Source organism: Xyrauchen texanus, chromosome 23 (assembly GCF_025860055.1).
Source record: "Xyrauchen texanus isolate HMW12.3.18 chromosome 23, RBS_HiC_50CHRs, whole genome shotgun sequence".
Lineage (NCBI taxonomy): Eukaryota > Metazoa > Chordata > Actinopteri > Cypriniformes > Catostomidae > Xyrauchen > Xyrauchen texanus.
This window is the reverse complement of record NC_068298.1, coordinates 31,265,262-31,284,318: the sequence shown is the minus strand read 5'-3', so window position 1 is coordinate 31,284,318 and position 19,057 is coordinate 31,265,262. Positions and strand designations below refer to the sequence as shown.

At 39.1% G+C, this 19,057-nt stretch overlaps 1 protein-coding gene across 1 annotated transcript in view; it reads left to right on the top strand.

Annotated features, from left to right (window-relative positions):
• The window catches only part of rxfp1 (relaxin family peptide receptor 1), a 107,189-nt gene that overhangs the window by 27,273 nt on the left and 60,859 nt on the right, over positions 1-19,057 (top strand). Inside the window, exon 3 of the mRNA XM_052154490.1 lies at positions 18,812-18,895. Within this exon, the coding sequence (XP_052010450.1) occupies positions 18,812-18,895 (84 nt within the window). The remainder of the gene's footprint in view (positions 1-18,811; positions 18,896-19,057) is intronic.

Genomic DNA, 19,057 nt, shown 5'->3' with positions numbered 1-19,057 from the left:
TTGAGCACTGTTTCTCAGTAGCCTATCTTTGGCCCAGTCTTGCGGTATGGTAGTGCAATTATCTGTAGCTTAATCAAGAAGTGATGGACCGTAGCAAGAACATTTGTCACGTACGTGAATATCAGCTGACTAACAGAACTATGTCATCATTTTTCTGAACCTCAGTGTGTGGAACCTTGTCTGTATCAAGACTTTTCTCAGGCTCATTAATTATAGTTATCTTATTCAGGCCATCTTTTTCAACTTTTGCCATTTCATGCTTCTCAATTTCTCTCTATTGGCACCGAAATTAAGCCGTCAAACTTCGAAAGCCATCAAACTTTTAACTGAGAAAAAGTAAGGTGATGTCTTTGTTTGAAATTGGCTCTGAAAGAGGGAGGACCCCTCATTTTTTCTCTGCTGTCTAATGACCCCTTCATCTTCACATCATTTGATAGCATACAAGAGTTTGAAATGAACGGATGTTTAAAATTGAGCACTGCTGCATGCAGAATGTCCTTCTGGCACTCTTTGTTCATTCAGGGAAACGTTTTCACTTTTATTCAAGTAGTTCCACTTAAAAACTAGTCAAATGCAGTACAAATCATAATGAAGGATTGTCACTTTAATTGAGCAGCCTCAAAGGTTTCTAGCTTAGAAAAGGTGAGAAGCAAGGGCACTGAAAATACATACTTTGAGTATTAATGTTTAAATCCCAAAGTGTTCTACTCAAAACATAATCCTACTGCCATGACTACAGTGGAACACAAGAAAAGTAGTCAGGCAAATGATATGTTGATGGAACAGGTGTTGTTGGTGCTGGTTAGTTTAGCAGTTTGCTACAAAAAGGGTTGAGTAGGATATTACCTTGTTTATCTCTCAAAAGGAGATGACAATCTGGGTCACCATTTTGCTTCCATTGTATGGATGGGTTTGGAACATCATAAGGGTCAGTATATAATGACTTTTTATTTGTATCTCTTCAACAGACGTATTGCTGTATGAAGGTACCTTCCAAGGAAACTGGTTTCAGACTGGTGTCATGTCTAATGATCTAAAGCAAATTTAAGTGAGCTTTAGAGATAACCAAGCAAATGTTTAATGACTACAGCACTTATTTCCCAGTAGAAATGGATGCATAAGTTAATCCTCTGGGATCTGAGGGTATTTTGGGCCCTGGAGACGTTTTGACATACCTTGACATTTGTGCTTTTTTCAGTTGCTTAAAAACATATTAATGGCTAAAGTCTGATAACACTGTATTCAGCACAAACTGGGCTACAATAATATATGAGCAACAGGTGTGTACAGTTTGTATGATTATGTGTGTTTTTTTGAAAAAACGAACATTTTCAGTCACTGATATAAGGTTATATAACACATACTAAACATTTGTCCACAAGACTTTTGAGAACTGGATCTTGTAGCCTAGAGCTTTTGCTACAAAATGATGTGAAAACCATCCTGATCACTCATTCATACAAAACAATATAGTAATTTAACTTTTGTAAGACAATTTTAGTGTTGAAAGGTAATATGCGAGGAGGTGTGAATGATCATGAATATGGAGGTCATTTACACCTGAGAGACAAAGACCTCACACCTCCCCTGGGCCTATCAATGAGGGATAGAGAATGAATGTGAGGAGACTTAATGATCAAAATCAAGTTTTAAGTTAAAATAAGTAATCTGACTATATATTTTCTTTACATAAAGACTTTGCTTCATTTTACTTAATTCTTACACTACCGTTAAAAGAAGTCTCTTCTGCTCACCAAGACTGGATTTATTTAATCCAAAATACAGAAACAACATTAATATTCTGAACTCTTTTTACAATTTAAAAGAACAGTTTTCTATTTAAATATATTGTAAAATGCAATTTGTGATCAAAGCTGAATTTTATATAATAAATAGATAAAATATAATCTAAACATTCATATTATTTTTTATCATATTACATATCATATTTATATTATACAGCATACAATTTAAATACCTGCTTTAGCCTAAACAGCATTTAAATGTAACTAAAACTTGCTTATTAGGAGTCATATTTCAAATGTCAATACTCTGAATCCTGGCTGGCAAGTCTGGAAACAGTCCCACTAGTAAAATATGAACATGTTTATATAAAATAGCATGTCAGCTAATGAAAACTCAATGACTTACTCATCTGAAATTGTATCCTCGGCTGGATCAAGTCTCTCTTAAAAATACAAATGTTCATCGGAGTCCCGCTCTTCTTCTGAGGAAAATGTTAACTCTTCCATACTATCCTGGAGCTTGCTGGTCTGTGTATCATTGCAACGTGCAGAAAAATGTATGAAATGTGTTTAAATCAAACCTCACAGTCGCCTGTGTATCGCTACAAACACGCAGAAAAGTTTAGTTGTGTTGTGTTTACATCAAACCTCTGAACACTGTCGGGGGTGTGCAGATTTGCATTGATCGTCACAGCACATTAGCGTATGATTGGCGCGCTCTGCTGGTGGGTGGGATCACATTACAGATAATTAGATAGCCTAGTAAAAACTGTGCATTGCTTTTTTTCAAAAAGATTGCATTGCAGGAGAATATTTGTTTTAAATTTGAATTGTTTTATTTAAAAGTAGACATTTTAAGCTTTCTTTAGACATATGTTTCATGTTTGTGTGATAAGTATTCGTGTAGTTTCAGTTCATTTAGTGACGTGTTTCTGAAATATGCTCGTGAACACAGACTGCTGAAAGCTCACCCTTTTTATTTTCTTTATTTTACAAAAGCACAAGATTTTGTTGTTATTGTGAGTGTACACAAATAAAAGTTGACCCTTTATAGTCTCTAATGATGACTTACACTTATCTGTATACCCAAAAATGACAGAGTATTTTAAATTGTTTCTGCCATTTGAATTCTTTCCATAAACCACCAAATTGCACACACAAGGTTTGTGATATACTGTACCATACTGTTGAAGTTACACAAACATTTGCAAAGCTGCTTACATTAATATTTTCTTTGAATTTTTTCTCCCAATTTGGAATTCCCACTACTTAGAAAGTCCTCATGGTGGCGAGGTAACTCACCTCAATCCGGGTGGCAGAGGACAAGTCTCAGTTACCTCCACTTCCGAGACAGTCAATCCATGCATCTTATCACGTGGCTCATTGAGCCACCTCAGAGACTCCAGGGGTGATAGTCAGCATCAATACTCACTGAGCTACCCAGGCCCCATTCTTTGAATGCTTTTGGAGTTTGTATTGACATGCTTTATTGACTCAAACATTACTCGCAACCTGTTCTCCCTTCTGAGGCATCAACTACAGCAGCTTGTGCAAGAGCCCAGTGTATCAATCTCAGTGGTGAATTCTCAGGGCCAGCAAAGCCTTCTCTGCTGGCCTAACATGCCAAATAAATCAATATTTTTCATCCATTCATTCTCAGTCACCTGTTTGCATATGTATTTTGAATCGCTTTCCACTCTTAATTAATCTACAAACAAATAGAGAAAAACTAAAAGTGTATCCAGTAGGAATTTATTACTTGATGCTTACAATCGCATGCTCGAAGCCAAGCTCATTAACAGAAGCAGCGTATGAGTTTGAGCTCCACCCCGTCAGGCCTTTAGAATTTCCACAGAATCCATCAACAGTGCAAATGAATTGGCAACTAAAGTCAGATTGTCAGTTTCATCAGCCAATCAGATTGATTCATATGTTCTTGGTGGGTGTGATCTTTAGGATATGTCCCGGTTGAGGCATTCTAGCTGGCCTTGAGTAATGCAAACACGCATTAAGGGATGTACGTAATTTGAAAGCGAAGAGCACGAGATCGACATTTTATCATCAATTCATCAATTTATTAAACCGGAAAGGAGGGCTGATTTTCACTTCAAGTAAATGTGTTTTTGCATTGTTATAGCAACATCGGGAGTTTACTAAGAGTAAATTAGGCTTCTTGAGCATTCAGTGTCGGATCAAGTTTTGAAAATGTGTTAGTGCTGTGTCCATTCAACTCGGAAAGTCAGATTTTGCAACTTCCTACTAGGAAAAGTGCAATGGAATGCATCTTGAAGTCAGAATTGCAACTTGTAGGCTCATGCAGAAATTCTCAACTCCAATTTTGCTGAGATGCACAAACATGTCGACACTCAGGGAGGTATACAATGTAAGTGATAAACATTCACTTTATTAAGTAATATCGATAAATGAGTTTGTTTCCACATTAAAGGGTATTAAAGTTTGTTAAGAAACAAGTGTATAAAACATTATATTCTCTTTTGATAATTGTACACCTGAAGCACAAGTGCTAGCGCTGCAGCATTGTTTATCAGTTGGGTTGCTAGAAGACATCTCTAATGAGAGTCAAAGCTCTGCTAAACTAGCGGGAGCATTGCAGTTCTGAATATCGGGGAATGGAATGTATTTATGCTTGGAGATATCAAGTAGGAATATCCCACATCCAACTTGCAAATCGCAAATATTATTATATATATTCTTTCAGGTATTATAGACATCCTTGGTAAATTAATATGAAAAATTATGATTTTTGAAGTTCATTTCACACAACAGTCATGTTGCAGTTTAAGTTTCAAGTATTGCTTCAAGTTCTGGCTTTCGTGCATGGACGTGTTTTTAAAATGTCAGTTGCTACTATTAGTTGACTGCCACATAATGTATGATTATGCATAAAGTCTTATTTATTGTGAATTTCTTAATGGCATGAATCGCACTGAAAGCCTTGATTTAAAACGTGTGGCCTGCGGCTGGTCAATCTATTATAAAAAGTTTACCAATATTCAAAATAAGTTATAAGTATTGAATAACATTGCTATACTTTCGAGGTTTCCTTAAAAGTATCTTTGCACTGCCATTTTTCTCTACTTTTTTTAAATAGCCTAACAAACATTCAGAATGGCCATTCATTTCCCCAGTTGCAGCAGTGCACAAGCTGTTGCTCCAGTTTATTAAAATAATTCTAATCTTAGGGTGTTCCATTGAACAAAACCATATCACAGGTTTCATGTCTTAAATGTGTATGCTATTAGTTTAGTGTGTATATATTCAACCCGATCTCATTACTATACAGTGCATAGCTATTCGTACATAACATTTAAACATGCATGTTATGTTCTATGAATAGGTTAACCTTTTTTGCAACCTTTAAACATAGATTGATGAGGAGCATCAGTGTGTCATGTAATGCAGATTCTCAACCCAGAGTTGAATGAAATTAAATTTAATGTAACGTACAGTATTACTTTAATCTAAAACTGAAAGCTGCAGTAAAATGCTTCTGATGTTTATCTAGTATAGTACACCTGGTAATTACATCTTGTAGATACTTTTTGATTATTTGTTATTTATCAAAAGTATTATATGACAGGTGCTCAATGGGAACCATACCTGTCAACATTTGGGTACCAAAATCCAGGAGACCTCCTGTTGGTACTGGATGACTGGGGCAGGCTAAATATATACAAATTGTGCCGTTGTTATTTAATGTGCTGAGGAACTTTGTTTTTCCCAACGAGTTCGATATTAAAATCTGTACGACACACTTTGCAAAAGGTGTGGGAATTGTCGATATGACTTTGAGATATGAAATTAAATTCTTCCTTCCAGCTGTTGTTAAATTTACATGTATATTTAGTTTTTTTTTGCCGGAGCACCACCTGAGTATCCTCCTCCCATATACCAGAGATGCTTGATTCAACTTCCCGCGTCTACTACCTGCGCAGATATCAGCAGCACAACTGGGTTGTAGGTTGCCAGGTTGAGGTCACAAATGGGTTTAAATGTGTATGATGTGTCAATTGTGTGAGTAGGATACGTTTCATACAAGATCTGGCAACTGGACAACCTTTGAATAATATATTGATGTGATTATTCATATAACGAGGTTTGGGCAATACAAATTACGGGAGTTTCCCAGGAGAAATAACAAAACAGGAGGGGGTTGGGAGATGGGTGTGAAATACAGGAAATGTGCTGTAGCCTTGCATCACTCCATTGGGTCTTGCATAGCATCTGTTTGAAGGGTTATCTAAGGCTGGGTTCTGGGAATTGTTTATGTAGTAGTGGGTGCTGTGACAAGTCAAGGAGGTTGATGTTGCATTGTATTTTACATAGTACATTTTTACAACTAGGCATTTGGCAGATTTTAATATAACCTGAATAATGAAGCTAATCTAAATTTCATAGATTAATAGATGGCACGCCGGACAGGTAATCCTTTGAATGTACCTAGATGATTTACAATAGACAAAGCAGAGTTGCTATCTATACTGTATATGAGATAAAAGCTGTCTCTTGTGATTCTTAGAGTAATTAAACACTATACCAAAGGGAGGGACCATATTTTAAAGTATTTTTTTTTCACCTTTTAATCAAGATCATTGCAAATAGACAGCAAGATCTATTCTGAATTTGGTAAGTATTTGTAATTCTTATAAATTAAAATATTAAAATTACAGGTTTTAAAGCCTGGACCTCCATGAATTATGGACCCAGCTATCAGTTTTTGAATGATTGTTTTTTTAAATGAAAACATGAATGAAAAAAAAAACAAAATAGAAAAAGGCTTTTAATGTATCTTAAATTTGTAACCGTATAGTTCATACAAAAATGAAAATTCTGTAATTTACTAATATTTTTTTAAAACCTTATGGAATTCTTCTGTGGAACACAAAAGGAGATGTTACACAGAATGTCTGAGCTGCTCTTCCATAAAACAAAACACATGAAATTCAGCCATGCTCCAGAAGGGACATAAAAGTACCATATGTATCAAATAGTCCATGCAACTTGTTTGCTATACTTCATGTTTCTGAAATCAAACAAAATTTAAATAATTATTTACTGAAAATATTAAAAGTCTTGCTTGATATCCTTGGTTACCTTTCACTTTCATTGTATGGAAAAGAGCAGCTTGGACATTGTTCTATGCTGTAAATAACTCCTATTGTTTTCTACAGCAGTTAGAATGTCATACAGGTTTGAAAGACATGAAGGTAAGTAAATGCTGACATAATTATAATTTTTAGTGGAACGTTCTACACCCATAATGGCACACATTGAAGGCATTATTTCCATACAGCAGATTGATGCACCTTGAATAATTGTAAGCATTTGGAAAGTCAAACTGTGCTCTGCATTACCAAGAAAGCAGCGCTCAACTCATTACTTATAGTTTTAGTAATAATTTAGCCCAATTAGTTATGCTACAGACCTGTACATGAGACATTAATCTAAATGTTTCACTGGGAGGAAATATTACCTCACCTACAGTACATCTCTTTATCATTTTAAACATCCGTCGCTAAGCCTGAAAAGATTTGCAATGACACAGAGATGGTGCATTTGATGAATGAATCCTATAACAGAGCTGTATAGTGTTGATACATGTTTTGCAAACTCATAAGATCTTCATTATATTTTTATCTGATTACAAAATCTTGTCATTAACGGGGGCCAGCTGATAGATAGCTCTGCAATAGACCTCAAGAGGTGCACTAGCAACTGACGCTAGAGGCTGTAGACTTTAGCCTCCTTGTTAGCGCACCCACCTCTCATGCCGGAGACACCGGTCCGAGTCCGTATGGAGCGGGTAGAACATTAGTGTCACAATGGTGCCATGACCCAGATGAGGTTTAGGGGGTGAGTGTAAGGGAGCCAGCTGATAGATAGCTGTGCAATGTGTATAAACCTCACTCTCTTGACCTCAAGAGGTGCACTAGCAACTGACACTAGAGGCTGTAGCCTTTAGCCTCCTTGTTAGTGCACCTGCCTCTCATGCCGGAGACACCGGTTCGAGTCCCGTATGGAGCGGGTAGAACAGGAGTGTCACAATGGGGCCATGACCCAGATGGGAGTGAGGTTTAGGGGGGTGAGTGTAAGGGAGCCTGCTGATAGATAGCTGTGCAATATTTATTAACCTCACTCTCTTGACCTCAAGAGGTGCACTAGCAACTGACGCTAGAGGCTGTAGCCTTTAGCCTCCTTGTTAGCACACCCGCCTCCCATGCACCGTATGGAGTGGGTAGAACAGGAGCATCACACATGCACATTCATAAACGCATTGATGTAAATAAAAGCACCAAAACAAGAAAACTGTTCAACAACATTTTGTTAGATACAGGACATGTTATGACATTTAAATGGTATCACATTTGAGCACATTCAAATATAAAGTGAAATATATTGGTTGTGGAGATCTTTTCTTTGGAAATTCTAATTTCTAAACCCTCATTGTAAAATAGATACAGTATGATTATATTTCATTAGGCAAACTTTTCGCTGTTAATACACAATGGCGTAACAAAAGGGTAATCTCTGATCAATGCCAAGGCTAAAGATAAGGTCTATTTTTTTTCTTTTTATCAATGCAGTTTTTACTTAAAAGATATCCTATTTTCTTTAAGTGATAATGTGGAGGAAAGGATAACAATGCCAACAATCATACCACCGTCCAAATCATTGAGATCACATCTTTTCTCCATTCTGATGGTTGATGTGAACATTAACTGAAGCTCCTGACCTGTATCTGCATGGTTTTATGCACTGCATTTCTGCCACATGATTGGCTGATTAGATAATCGCATGGATGTTTGTTGGTGCCAGACAGGCTGGTTTGAGTATTTCTGTAACTGCTGATCTCCTGGGATTTTCACACAGAACAGTCTCTAGAATTTATTCAGAATGATGCCAAAAACAAAAAACATCCAGTGAGGGGCAGTTCTGTGGATAGAAATGCCTTGTTGATGAGCGAGGTCAGCAGAGAAAGTCTATGGTAACTCAGATAACTCAGAGTTATGCTGTTTTGGCGGCATGAGGGGGACCTACACAATATTAGGCAGGTGGTTTTAATATTTTGGCTGATCGGTGTACATAATTACAGTGTGTAAGTACATGTTGTTCCATAATTTAATTATATATTATGTACATGTTGTTTCATGTCATTAAATTATTTAGTACTTACATAGGTAATTGTACTGTAACAGGGACACTGTAAAATAAAGGGCCACCACCAAATCTTGCTGTGATGAACTGGACGGGGTACTCTTAAGTTTTTTAGTGCTATAGCATTCCATTTTTAGCTTGGATAAGAGAACATATTTTAACATTGATAAGAAACAGGAATTATAGACCCAATTCACTTCCAATTCAGTAAAGAGGAATAAAAACAAGTTCCAAAGGGCAATACAGATTTTCATTTTATGTTTTTTTTTTTTTTTTGGTTTATTACATAAATACCAAAGAAAGCATATCAGCAGAGAGTTCAGTTTGTTAAATAACTGATTTGGGATGCCTGTTTTTTCTCTTGTTTAGGGCTGAAACGATTAGTCGATATTATCGGCAAGGTTGATCTCATTGAAGGTAACATGAGATCACATTAAACTCTAATGATGACGCACAAGAGCAGCACTGCAGTTTGCACGTGACTAAGGAGAGGAAGAATTACACAGTTCACAGACCAGATGCACTCTAAACTTTCCAAACAGCTTCAGGTGATGTAGATCATAAAGTATGAGGGAATTAACAACAACAAAATAAGTAAATACAGAAGCACTCCTGTTGTGGAATAAGTGGAATTGGAGCAGTCGCTCCGCTGAAGCAAAACTTGTTTTGGGCATCTTTAAAGGAAACACCCTGGCATTACATCTTAAATGCAGTTATATTTAATGTATCATAGCTTAAATAAAGTTCAAATAATACGGAAGCAGATCATGTAAATAACTACATACTCTGAAACCGGCATTTCTCTGTGTGGTCAGCTCCTCTTCTATGAGTTGTGCGAATGTCCCGATCTAAGGGGGAGAGATTGAAACTGCTTCTGGCTGATGCACACTTTGTCACGGTGACGCTCATCCCTTTAGTGTGCGCACTTGCTGCAGCTAGATTATAACATGATAGCTCACAATTTACTGAATTCTAATATGTCACTGTGCATTTCTTATCATGAAGACATGCAGCTTTATTAATAAAATAGGTTTTTTTTTTTTGAGAGAGAGAGTTAAAGATGGTTAGAGAGGGTAGTCTTTGCCCCATTATACACTGCAACAAAATAAATTTTTGATTTGTTTTAGTTTTAGCTTGTTTTCCAATATAAATATCTAAAACTCCTTTAAAACAATGTACATTTTCTTTAGCTGCTATACTGCAGAAGAAAAAACTGTTATCAGAGAATGTTGAATATACTTTAATATAAAAAATACAAATATGTGTAAATATCTAAAGATCATTTTAAAAAGTTGCATTCACATGAGAAGCAGCATATAAGATATTTAGACTTGCTTTTAGAGAATAGATCTTGAATTTAAATATATTTTGTCTTTACTGCTCTCGCAGAAGTATAACCAAGTGAAAGAAAATACACTTATATACTAAATACAAGTATATTTAAGATACATCCTCTTAAAGCAAGTCTAAATAACTTATATGTTGCTTCTAATGTAAATGTATCTTGTATTAAGGATTTTTACACAATTTTAAATGGAAAACAAGACAAAAACACTTGATAACAGTATAATTTTTTGCAGTGAATTTCTTTATTGAATTAAACTTAATAAAAAGTATTTTTTCCCTTTAATTCAGTGAATGCAATTTAGAGGTATTTTTAAAAGATAATTTTGTCCTCATTATTGTTAGTAAGCATGTTTAATCCAACCTTTTAAGTCGGGGGAACACGCTGAAGAATCGGTTAAGAGCTAATGATTAATTGTTGCAATAATAGCATAATAGTCAATTAATCATTCTAATAATAAACTATCAAAATAATTGTTTAGTTGCAGCCCTACACTTGTTTATGAATGTGTGGCAGGGAGTAGTATTCTTTTTAAAAAAATGTATTACAGTTTATGGACAAAGTCATCAACCCTCCCATTTTGGCATTTCAGTTTAATGTGATAGATGACTTGCTAGGAACAGCTCTAGATTGAAATTGTCCCTTAACATACAGCTTGTATCCCTTATATGTTAGTAGCTGTTATTCTTCTTCATGTAGCCTTATGTTATTTTTATTTTGTACCTTTAATAGTGCTCAGTGTTTTCTTTGTAGTTTTGTATATTGTTTGTTTTGTCATTAAACGCACTGCACTTGGGTTCCTGTCTTTGTCCTCCTTCCATCCAAAGTGGGACAATAGAAAACTTATCAAGTTGAACTAAAGTTTTGTCCACACAGCAACCAGTTGTGATTTGTGTTTCAAATGCAATCTTCATGACTGACTGTCACTGAGAAGTTTCATTTTTTTGGGTTCACCTTTATTTAATAATTTTTTCTAAATGGATCTAAATCAGATATGCCAAAAATGTATATGATATATTGATTATATTGATATGTGCTAAAGCCTATGTGACAACAACTGTCCACTGTGTGAAGGTGCTAACATTGTTAGAATTTATTTTCTGTTAAAACTGTTTGAGGTCTTTGTAGCAATGTTTAATTAACATTTGCATTTCACCCATGAGTAATCAATTACCTGCATGGCCTCAAATGGAAAATTGATGGATAATGAGCCACGGGAGCAATGTGTCGATGTTTCAACCTCACAGAGGTCATTTCCATTGTCATAGTAATTATGTTTAATTACCTTTAAGTTAATATTAGAGCAAAATATAAAGATGAATTTTAGGGACTGTACTAAACATTTTTAGAAAATGTTTTCTGTGTCTGACTCATTGCAATCTTGCTTAAGACTCACCTCTATTTTTTTAGTTCAGAAAATCTTTAAAAAAAGAACCAATTTCATAATCGTCCACACAACTTTGTGAATGTTATCTGTGGTGCATTGTATTATTCTGTGGTGATTTAGAAGTCCTGCACTTTGCATGTTTTTAAAATATGCCTCCAGTTCCCCTTCTGTCACTCACTCGACCCTGTGTCGAATGAAGTGACACAAGGGGTCTTCTTGGGACACCAAACGTACCTCTGAACCTGATAAAAGGCCAATGTCAAGTTGGCAGACAGAATTTGCATACCCCGCCCCGGATATACAGGTATAAAGGGAATTGGCAGTGAGTGCCAGTCAGAATTTTTCTTTGGAGCCGAACGGTTGTGCAACAAGCAAGCTGAAGTGCACCACTGTTTCACTCACCTCTGTCAGCGAGAAGCATTGCTGTTGGATCTACAGCGCGTTTCCAGCTGGCATTCTCTCTCTCTGCACACTGTGCAGTCTACACCCCTGGGGGCTTCGACAGTGCTTTTCACTGTTAAAAGAGTGTTCTCCTACTAAAAGAGTTTGATTTGTCCACTCACAAAAGAGCAATACACAGCGGCGTTGAACGTCCTTTTCAGGACGTGTCTTTTTCAAGATGCCTTTCCGCTCCTGTGTTGTTCCTGGATGCGGTAAATTGTTTCTCCAAGACGCTGCCTCGTGTGCCTGGGCAGCGATCACACTGAGGTGGCGTTCGTGGATGGCTCATGTACTCATTGCGAGAACATGACCATGGCATCGTTGCGGTCGCGGCTCTCCTTCCTCAAGGTGAATGCCACTTCAGCCCCCCCCACGTCACTCCTTCTTCCCACGGGATTGAGGATGACTCGGCTGGCGATGAAGGCGATATGTGGATAACGACGGGCTCAGTTTTGCCTGGTAAATCCCCACGACCACCCACCCCCCGACATGCTTTCTCGCGTCCGTCCGAGCTCGGGATGAGTGCTGCTCGCCTCACTGCAAGCCGGCAATCTCCCTTAAGCCCCTGGACTTGGATGATGACATTGGCGCTGCATCAGAGAGCGTCCAGGCATCTGACGCAGAAGACTCGACTGGGCTGCCGCCTTTGGGCCAGCCCGCCCAGTCTGAAGCGGACGTGCAGATGGCAGAAATGCTTGCCTGGGCTGCCGTGAGCGTGGGCTTGTACTGGAACCCTCTGTCGTCCCCACAGCCTTCGCGGCTTGACGACTGGTACCTAGGCTCCGGGCGCCACTCACATGCTCTCCTGCAGGTCCATCAAGCCAAGGCCCTTAACTCTTTCCCTGCCAGCGTTTTTAAAAAAAAGTTGCCAGCCACCGCCAGGGTTTTTGACGATTTTCGCTAAAATTTACTGGCCCGCAGAATATTTTCTTCCATGAATATGTGAAGATGCTATATATCACAATAATATCTGAGCCTCTGCTGAGCCTCTGCTTTTAGGCAAAAAAAACGATTTTATTTTATCTTCATTTGTTCTTTTTTTATTGCGACTTGAACAGAGGTAGGTTTTGTCAAAAAACAACATTTCAGACAAAAAGCTGAGAAAAAGGCATGTTTATGTCTGATATTTTGAGCTTCTCAATACTCCACTTCTTCATGTTTGAGTTGATCGCAGTCTGTTTCTTTGATCAAAGAGTTGCGTACTCTTTCAAAACATGTGCAGGGGTCTTCCTTACCGTATAACACCTAAAACACTGAAACCCGGAAAATTCCGTGTTTGGCGGGGAAAGAGTTAAAGATCAGCACCTTAAAGTCCCGATCCCGATGTGTTGAAGGAACTGTGCTTTGCCACCGACCTCGCTCTCAGAGCCACAAAGGTCACAGCGCAGGCACTCGGGTGGGCGATGGCCACCCTCGTGGTCCAGGAGCACCACCTCTGGCTGAACATGGTCGAGATGCGCGACGTTGACAAGTCACGATTTCTCAACGCCCCCGTCTCCGAGCTTGGCCTCTTCGGCGACACCGTCGACGAGTTCACCCAGCAGTTCTCGGCTGTGAAGAAGCAGACGGAGGCGATTTAACACATCATGCCGCGGCGCCGCCCAACCAGTGTGCCCTGCTTGATCGCCGAGGGCGTCCCCCTGCGACCAAGCAACAGGTAGCTCCGCCTCAACCTGGGCCCAGCTCTTAGCCCCAGCGTTGAGCACCTCGCAGGCGGCATACGCCCCCCGTCTCCAGGACCCCTTCCAGGACCAGGAAATCTCCGAAGTGCTCTTGAGACGGCCGACCAAGGCAGTCAGATGTTCACTCCGGAGCTGGTACCAAGACCACTCCATCCCCCGGTGGAGGGCCGGGAGGAGAATCCTTGTTTGCATTACTTTCATTTGCTGCACCGCCTTCGGGCTGCGGTACCCACATTCTCAATAAATGAGTGAGTTCCTCACTCCCTGAGTCATCCAGACGGTGCGCGCTGTTCTCACGGCACCCCGGTCCCAAAACGCTGCAGTACTGGCTCCCCGGACGCAGTTCCCTTGCCTTCAGCCCTGCGACTGCTCAGCCCTGGCAAGCCAGCACCTTACAAGTGGAGATCATTACCCTGCTCCTCAACGATGCGATAGAGCCCATCCCTCCAGCCGAGATGGCGAATGGTTTCTACAGCCCTTACTTCATCATACCCAAGAAAAGCAGCGGGTTGCGACCAATCATGGACCTGCGAGTTCTCAACCGGGCCTTACACAGACTCCCATTCAAAATGCTCACGCAGAAACAGATTCTTACCTGCGTTCGACAGCTAGATTGGTTCGCGACAGTAGACCTGAAGGACGCGTACTTCCACGTCTCCATTCTGCCTCGACAACGACCCTTATTACGGTTCGTGTTCGACGGCCAGGCTTATCAGTACAAGATTCTCACTTTCGGCCTGTCCCCTCGCATCATCACGAAGATTGCAGAGGCTGTTCTTGCCCCGCTAAGGGAAGTGGACATCTGCATACTCAGCGTATAGGGCTTCAGGTCAACTGGGAAAAGAGCAAGCTCGTCCCGGTTCAGAGCATCTCTTTTCTCTGCATGGAGTTAGACTCAGTCTCAATGACAGCGCGTCTCACCGACTAGCACGCTCAGTCAGTGTTCAGTGTTCCAGAGACCCCCCTTTGAGCTGCTTGATTCAGTTGAGCTCAAGGCCCTCTCCCTGAAGACGGCCCTCCTGATCACGTTAGCTTCCATCAAGAAGGTTGGGGACCTGCAAGAGTTCTCTGTCAGCGACACCTGCCTGGAGTTCGGTCAAGCACATTCTAACGTTATCCTGAGGCCGCGACCAAACTATGTGCCCAAGGTTCCTACGACCCCCTTCAGGGACCAGGTCGTGAACCTGCAAGTGCTGCCCTGGGAGGAGGCAGACCCAGCCCTTTCATTGCCGGTACGTGCTTTGCGTATCTATTTGGACCGCACGCAGAGCTTTAGATGTTCTGAGCAGCTCTTTGTCTGTTTCAGCGGATGGCGGAAAGGGAACACCATCTCCAAACAGAGGTTAACTCACAGGGTCGTTGATGCTATTTCTTTAGCTTATCATACCCAGGCCGTGCCCGGTCCCTTGCGGGTTTGAGCACACTCTACGAAAAGTGTGGCATCCTCGTGGGCACTGGCCCATGGCTCCTCCTTAGCAGACATCTAAAGAGCAGTGGGCTGGGCAACACCCAATACCTTTGCTAGATTTTACAATCTCAGGGTTGAGTCGGTCTCGTCCCGTGTTTTGTCAGATCCGAGCAAGTAGAACTCGGTAACGCAGCCCCGCTGCCCCAGTCGCCGTGATTGTAGAGTCCCCCCTCATTAGGCTGGACCTACCACCCCGCCATTTCCCACGTACGGCTTCACAACCCTCTTGGTGCATTTGCCACATGTTACCTTCCCCTAGACTGGGCAGGATGTGGCCTTTGCTGGGTCTATCCCCCCTGAAAGAATAGGACTGGGAAAGACCGCCTTCCCCAATGCATTTCATAGTGTTAAGCTGCACCTGTCTCGACAGTTCACGTAACACGGTCAGTGCGTGGCATTTTTATATGGGACCCCTTGTGACACTTCATTTGACACAACGTTGAGTGAGTGACAGAAGGGGACCATCATGGTTAATGTTGTAACCTCTGTTCCACGAGGGAAGGAATGATACATTGTGTCCCTCCTGCCACAGCACTACACCTACCACTGTAAACGTCTGTATCTTATATTCGGCTCCTCAGTGCAAAATCCTGACTGGCACTCGCTGCCCCACTTCCCTTTATACCCATATGTCTGGGGCGGGGCATGCAAATTCTGTCTGCCAACTTGACATTGGTCTTTTCAGGTTCAGAGGTACGTTTGGCATACAGGAAGACCCCTTGTGTCACTTCATTGGACACAACGTCTCGTTCCTTCCCTCGGGGAACGGAGGTTACAACAGTAACCATGACGTTTTGTATGCTCTCAAAATTGCTGTATATACACCTAGATGTGCATTTCCTAAGGAAACACCACATGCAAGACAGCAATAGAATAGCAAGTTTAAAGTAAGCTTAGGTTATGATTCAGTATGAAATGCTCCATCAGAACCACTTTGCCATTGTCATGATACTCTGTACACATCTAGACCAATTACAGTTCATAATGCAAATATAAGTTTCAAAGCAGACCAAAAGCAATTCAACTGAATAAAGACAAATGGTGTTATAATGTTAAAGTAATTTACTTTAAAGTACACAAAAGTGTCATAAAAGCATATGATCACTTTGTATGATGAACAGACAGAAAATTAAGTTGTTATTCACACTCAAATGAAATTATGATGGAAGTACATAAACTTTGTAAAGTGATTGAATGACTTCAGAAGACGCACTAGCCACATGGATTGCTTTTTTACTTTTTTTGGGGTGCTTCATTTAGCATTAAATAAAGTGAGTCACTATGTACTGCCATGCATTAAATTCAGCCAATAAGACATTTATTAAGTTTTTTACTTTTGGGTTCTACAGAAGATGATAATTTTTGGTGAACTATTCCTTTAATCTTAAATAACAAGTATAACATTTTCAAACAAGAAAAACAGATAGATAACCTAAGACAGACATTATCCACAAAACAATGTTTGAATGGTGTCTGTGGTGTGCATTAATCTGTTTGGGTTGAATTAATTTGAGAACTTTCAAATGCAAACCCTCAAACCCTAACCTGGAATTGTGTGACATATCAATAAAGCACTGCCTAGCACTGTGAATGGTGAAAGTCCCTGCTAACCTTTTTTTCTGTGCAGCACTGAATGTCTTTAAATGTGGAAGGCATTGTGACTCCCTTGGCCTTTGGCAGAGTTGAAAAGTGTTAACATGTCAGTACCCACCCCTGTGCTGACCATTTGGGCTGTGAGTTGGATGCTTTAGTGAGACAGCTGGATTAATAATAAGATGTGGCTCCGTTAAGCCACTGGCCATGTAGCCTATAGCATTAAGATCCCAGCTTGAGTCTAACTTTAACAGCATTACCTTCTAAATTAGAGAAATTCTATGACTTCTATCTGCAGTGAGAGCAGGTGTACTGTTGTGGTTTCAACGAGGTCCTTGCACCAGTTTACATGGATAAAATGGAAAAATCTAAACGGTTCTTTAAGGAAGGATTCTTTACGAAAGGTTATACTGAATTTATAAAATGTGTAGGTTGATTATATAGAAATTATAATACATTATTTTTAACCTTTTTATACTGAATCAAGTGAACAAACACATGCACAAATCAGTTAATGAGTATATATATTATAGCAATACACTGCAAACATCAGTTATACTTTGACCCTGCTTAGATACAAAAAAATAATACCATTAAAAAAATGTCTTTCACTGGCAAGTTTATCCATTTACTGATCAGAGTTGGGTAAATTACAAGAGCAATCCACTACAAATTACAAATTACTGCAATTGTAATCAGATTTACTAATTGCTTTATTGAAAATTAATCACACTACTAATTACTTTACTTTTAAGTTACTTTCTAAAACACTTTTCACGGAAAAGATTAGACATACATTTGAACATAAACATTTTAAATGCACATGAATTATGCAGAAATAATATTATTTCATACAATTGTGTTATTGAATGTATGTACTTAAAAGTAATTACCATAATTAAAAATAATTAACGGTTATCTAAAAACAAGAATTTGAAATGTAAAGCATAAAACTACTTTATATATAAGTATATAGATTACTGTAATTTATTACTTTGCAATCAGATTGCACCTAAAACGGTTACTGATAAATGAGTCACACTATGAGATTGTCTGTGTATTGAACTCTGTTATCTGCATCAGTATCTTCACAAAGGTTCCAGCTCATTTAATTTCTGATTAGTCAAAAGTGGATGGGTAACAAGTTTGACATCAAAGAGTTTACTCTTAATTACTGTTAATATATTGATATATTGATTCAGTATCTATCCAAAACACACAAAAATTTACGTGTACACTTAACATACAAAAACTTGTGAATGCAAATGAGAGCACCTTGACATAGACAGTGATTGATAATGGTGGATTGAGAAAACATTTATTTGTTTGAGATGTGAGGGGTCAGGTGACAGGAAATGCCACTGAAATCACACATATTTGCATGCTATTCTCCTCAACTTCTGAAGTTTGGAAAGCAGAGTCAAGATGATAGACAGGGGTTACTGAGAAGGTTAATGTGATTCTTAAAACAGCAGAAACTACAATGTGTTACTATTTATTATACAGCTTCCTCATAGAAAATTATCCTATATGAGCTGAGAGTCATTTGTTACATAGAAGACCCAACAAAAAGACACTCAGACCCTGACAAAATGTACCATTCTGGTTTAAGCTTTACAATCAATGTGTTAAATAACTCTATTACACCTTTGAACACATGTCAAAGCAAAGGGCTGGCACATAGGAGACATAACGTAACCTATTTCTTTTCCTTTCCAGTTTGTTGCAGCATTAACATATTGTCAGGGTTCTTGAAAGATTTTTCTCGATAAATTTGACCCCAAAGCAGGTGTGAACTTTGTCTGTTCAGTCACAACTTCATTTGAACCTTATCATGCACTATTGATGTTACAAAAATACCTGAAAATATGCCATAAACACTGGATGATATAGTAACTAAAGTGTATGAACAATCATAAATTCGATTTGTGCTTTTTTTGTGAGTAACTCATCAATTTGTTGTCTTTCTTTTAGGGGACAATAATGGTTGGCCACATCTCTTTGATAACTACTTTGGCATCCCCAGTAATAACCTAGGAACCAAGTCAAATGCCTGCTGTGAGTATGCTTTTTTACATCTCAGTGGCTTTAACTGAACAACAATTCCAAGAATTTAACACTTGTAGGAAATTATGCACATATTTAGCATTTTTTGTGCTAGTCAATTTTCTTGGCTTGCCACATTGTACCACACTGCAGGCTGTTTGGTCCTAGGGCTTG